Source organism: Natrix helvetica (genome assembly GCF_964273705.1).
Source record: "Natrix helvetica genome assembly, chromosome: 16".
Lineage (NCBI taxonomy): Eukaryota > Metazoa > Chordata > Lepidosauria > Squamata > Natricidae > Natrix > Natrix helvetica.
This window is the reverse complement of record NC_138563.1, coordinates 9,849,903-9,854,792: the sequence shown is the minus strand read 5'-3', so window position 1 is coordinate 9,854,792 and position 4,890 is coordinate 9,849,903. Positions and strand designations below refer to the sequence as shown.

Sequence of the window (4,890 nt, the reverse complement as noted above, 5' to 3'; positions counted from 1 at the left end):
GCAGCAAAGTCGACAGGGAAGCCAGATTCACTTAATGACGGTGCTACTTACTTAACGGCAGTGACTCAGTTAACCACTGCAGCAAGAAAAGTCGTAAAAGGAGGCCAAAATCACGTAACAATTGTCTCACTTAACAGTGGAGGTTTTGGGCTCCATTATGGCCATAACTCGAGGACTACCTGTACCTGTCCAATTCCTGAGTGTATGGTTCTGTTATGCCTGCCATCTGTCAAAAAATGGTGTAGTAGGGTCTCCTGCTTGGGCGGGGGGTTGGACTAGATGACCCCCAGGGTCCCTTCCAACTCTGTTCATCTGTAATTCACTGATCACAATCCACTATCTACATTTCAATCGTATCTAGTTAGGCTGCTTTTTTCTTCCCCTAATTAAAAAATATCCACCAAATTCTATTTCCTTGAAGGATGACCAGGTCGCCTTAGGATAAATCAGAAATAAGCTTCTTGACTCTTCCAAAGGGACCTCCTGAGGTCATCCAGTCTAACCCCCTTGCAGTTGCCCGGAAAATTCTTTCCTTCCGAGAGTCATAAAACAAGGGCTGCCTGAAAATCTGTGTGGCATCCCGCCATAATCCTCCTCTCTTCCTCTTTTGCAGGTCTCAAGAACCATGGCTGCCTCCGCCTTCTGACGGCCCCCCTCCCTCCCTGCCCCTGGCCAGGCACCCACCCTCGCCCACCCTCGCCATGGTGCATACGGAAGGCAGCGCCCTGCTGAAGGCCGTCTGGCAAGGGAAGTTCCGTCTGACCCGCCTCTTGCTGGAAGGTGGGGCTTACATCAACGAGGGCAACACCCAGGGGGAGACTCCGCTCATTGCTGCCTGCGTGGCCCCCTATGACGACCCCCAGAACAAGCCCCGCATGGTGAGGTACCTACTGGAGAACGGAGCCGACCCCAACATTCCTGACAAGACGGGCAAGTCCGCCTTGATGCACGCCTGCTCGGAGGGCGCTGGGGCCGAGGTGGCCACCGTCCTGCTCAACCACGGGGCCGACCCCAGCGCAAAGGATTATTCGGGCGCCTCGGCATTGGTCTATGCCATCAACAAAGGGGATCGGGCGACCTTGCAGGTGCTCCTGGACACCTGCAAAGCCAAAGGCAAAGAGGTCATCATCATCACCACCGACACCTCCCCTTCCGGGACCAAGAAGACCAAGCAGTACCTCAACTCCCCGCCTTCTCCTGGCGTGGAGGACAAGCAGCCGCCGGCCGCCCTGTGCATGTCTCCTTCGGACATCGAGGTCCTCACCTCCCAGTCTCCTGGGAGCAGCGAGAAGGAAGAGGAGCGAGACGTGTTCAACTTCAGCCTGGCCACCAGGCTCAGCTGCTCGCCCCACGCAAAGGGGAAGGAGATGGAGGAGAAGGGGCCCTCGGGGCTGCACCCCAAAAGCCATCCCAAGCAGCTGAAGAGACTGAACTCCGAGCCATGGGGCTTGGTGGCCCCCTCGGTCTTGGCCGCCTCCTATCAGGAGAAAGCCCGTAGCTCGGAAGATCGAGTGAGGATTGATATGAATGGGTTGAGTATCACCAAAAGGCCTCCGCTGTCTCGGAGACACAGCGTGGAAGGCCAGGAGTCCTCCTGCTTCAAGATGGGGACCCAACAAGGAGAGGAGATCTCGGGCGTAGATTCCTCCTGGGCGGAGAAGGTCCAGTTGGGTCACCTCCACCAGACGCTCGCTCGGCACAACACAGCCCCGGAAGCTCAAGAAGGTCTCCAGCCTCCTAGTTCCAGAAGTGTGGCTCATCACAAGTTGACCTGCTCGGAATATTTGGAGCCTGATTCCCTCTGTCCCGAATCCATCCCGGGTTCTCCAGAGTCTGGCCGGGTTTCGCTGGAGAGGAGGAGGTACAACGCCTCCCCGTTGACCTTGCCCAACAGCTCCTCCCGGGAGAGTCTAGAGAGTATCCCCAACACCATCTCCCCGATCACCATCCGGCGTAGGGCCCCGGGTCTCCTGGAACGCAGGGGCTCCGGGACGCTGCTCATCGATCACATCACCCACACCCGCCCGGGCTTCCTGCCCCCTCTACACTTCAACCCTCACCCTCCCCTCCGCGACATTTGGCCCAGTGGGAAGCCCCCTTCCCCGGCCCACAAGGGTCTGATCCCCGTGGCTCCCTCCTCCCCGAAGACCAAGCGGCTCCTGCGTAGACATTCCATGCAAACAGAGCAAATGAAACAGCTGGTCAGTTTCCAGAGCCTGATTGCCCAAGGGGATTCAGTGGCCACCTAAAATGGGCAGTCCCGGGACACCAGAACCAACCCTAATCTTCGTCTTTGGCCTGATCAAAGTTTAGAGGGCCCATCCTGTCTTCATCGTTGGGTTTCCATTGTCTTCCTCCCTTCTCTTGTTTGGTGTCCTACATTGTAGTGGCCACATTTAGAGTCCTAACCTAACGTGACTTTCTAAACCTAGAGTTGGAACAAGAAAAAACCACCATGAAGGGACAGGATTTTGAAAGGGCCGGACAATTCACCCGTTGCTGTCCCAAGTGGCTACAACTCTGAGGAAACTGGCCCCTCTCGAGTCAGATTTTGAGACAGGAAGATCTCCGACGAAACGTTGGCGGTGAAAATAGGAGAATGTTGATATCTGGAGCCCTTTCCGTGGTTTGGTTGCTGAGTTGGCTACGGGGAGTGCCCAAAATACACAACGTTGTAGGTTTTTCCTCGAGCGGAGGTCCAAGGAGAGGATAACTGGGTGGACCTTTGAGATGAGTGGCACAAGATCGATGAGTGGCACAATGACTTCTTCAAGGATCCATTGGAAATTTCTCAGTTGCCAAGAACCAGGAAGATGTTCTACGCAGAACGGTCCCTGGGAAACTGGCTCTCTCTCCTTCTCGTCCTCCAGGTCATATCTGGGCCCTTCTGCCTTTTCAGATCCATAGGCCCGTGTCCCTCAACCTCAATGAGACGAAGCTGGTGGCAGGCAAGAAAAACCACGCTTACCCACGAAGCTTCAATTAAGCTGCTTTATTGCTAAAAGCCAGGAATTGCACAGGAATCTTCTCAACTAAGAATCAGCCCTTGGGTAGAGTTAGATAAGGGTCAAGGGAGGTTGGACTTAGTTCACTTGTGACTATGCAGGGATGCTATGCGGAGGCCTCTTTTCATTCTCCTCTGGATTCTGCCACTCCTTCTCTCACAGGTGGACTTCAACTCCCAGAATTCCCCCCTGGCTGGGGAATTCTGGGAGTTGAAGTCCACACAGCTGAAAGCTGCTGAGTTTGAGGAAGACGGCAATTGTTTTACTGGCCTCTTCGCTGGTTGATTGGGACTTGTCCTCACTTGAACCAAATATTCTTGCCCTGCTATTTCTTTTTCTCTCTCTACTGGAATTTGCTAGGATTCCATTTCTTCTGAAGGCTTTATCGGACGAGAGTCACCACTCAGGGTGGGGGGGGGCTTCAAATTGGAGAGATGAAACGGGGGTGGGGGGAGATCTACCCATCTTCCAAATTTGTTGGACCGAGAGGTTGAAAACCAAAACTCTCTTTAATTCTTTCTCTTTTTTTTTTTTTTTTTTTTTTGCATCACCTCCAGTAGGAAAGTTTTGAGTGGCGATCTTAAAATGTCCTGGAGAAGAATTTGAGACTTTCGGGGTTATTTCTGACCCAGCATGGATTATATTTGGTCTTCCGGATGCTTTTGAACTTCATGTTGACTCGTTCATTGCCACGGGGCAGCAAATCCACCTCCCATGGACCGCACGATTTCGATGACGAAGTCAAAATATTTTCCCAAAATGCCGTTGACAAGATGGATGCTCATTTTTTTCTGGGTTAAAACCAGATGCATCATTCTTCTTTCCTATTTAAATCGACGGGAAGTAGGTTGATCCCTGAATTCGTTCCCAGAACTGAGAACAGGGATGAGTGGCCCATTTAAGAAGGTTCTTTGGATCTTATATTTTTTATTTGTTTGAATGTTTTCCCCCACCTGGACTGTCCAGACTCAGGGATGGCGCCCCTGATTTTGATGCTTCCTGCATTGTGGTCCCTTCAAAATGGACCTTGGAGTTTCCAACTTGGCAACTTCTGTCTTCGACCTTCCCGTTAACTGAGGATGTTCTGCGGCTTCCCAGGTGTATTCGAATCTCGTTCCTTATTCCATCCCAGAGAATTCATTTCGTCAGAGCAGTGCCTTTTGAACATGGCCCCTTTAAGACGGGTGGACTTTGACTCCCAGAATTCCACAGCCAGCCAGGAAGGAGGCTGGGTGGAAATCTGCTGGCTGTGGAATTCTGGGAGATGAAGTCCACCCATCTTAAAGGGGCCACGTTTGAAAAACCACTGAGCGTGTTGTGTATTTCTAAAATTTAGAAATGGCCAAAGGGAGGGTCCTTCTCCTCATCCATGCCTTGATTGTTTTTGGTGCCCCCTGGAAATGTGGTGAGCTTGGACCTGGCCTGTTCCTTCCAAACAACAGACCACCTTTGGGAGACCCCCTCTCCATCTTCTGCTCCATCTCAGCCCACTTTGATGGTGCAGAAACAGCTGTATTGATGAGGGAAGGTGCTTGTCACTGACGAAATCAACCCTACCAAAATTTGACACAAATGAGCCCTTCACGACACTCAGATTTGGGAATGGATGGAGCCGTTTTGGGGCTCCTTCACGGTGACTGGCAGGAGGGACCATTCCTTGCCCGAGTTGCCATTTTTAAGCAACAAAATTTGGTGCAATTGCCTCCCCCGCAATCCAGTTGCCTTCTTAGATCTCCTGCCCCATAAATTATCACTTGGCCCCCTCTTGATTTGCCTTTTACAGGATAGAATGCAGAAAAACAGAGTTGGAAGGGGCCTTGGAGGTCTTCTAGTCCAACCCCTGCTCTTGCAATCATCCGTTCTTTCTTATTCCTGCACAAATGTT

The 4,890-nt window shown here is 52.1% G+C and overlaps 1 protein-coding gene across 1 annotated transcript; it reads left to right on the top strand.

The window, feature by feature from the left end:
* Positions 1-701: 701 nt before the first annotated feature.
* On the top strand, positions 702-2,526 carry ANKRD34A (ankyrin repeat domain 34A; the record flags this gene model as incomplete). The annotated part of the gene is made up of 1 exon (XM_081967966.1): positions 702-2,526. The coding sequence occupies one exon, from the start codon at positions 702-704 to the stop codon at positions 2,247-2,249; it is 1,548 nt and encodes a 515-aa protein (XP_081824092.1). The 3' UTR covers positions 2,250-2,526.
* Between the last annotated feature and the right edge of the window lie 2,364 nt (positions 2,527-4,890).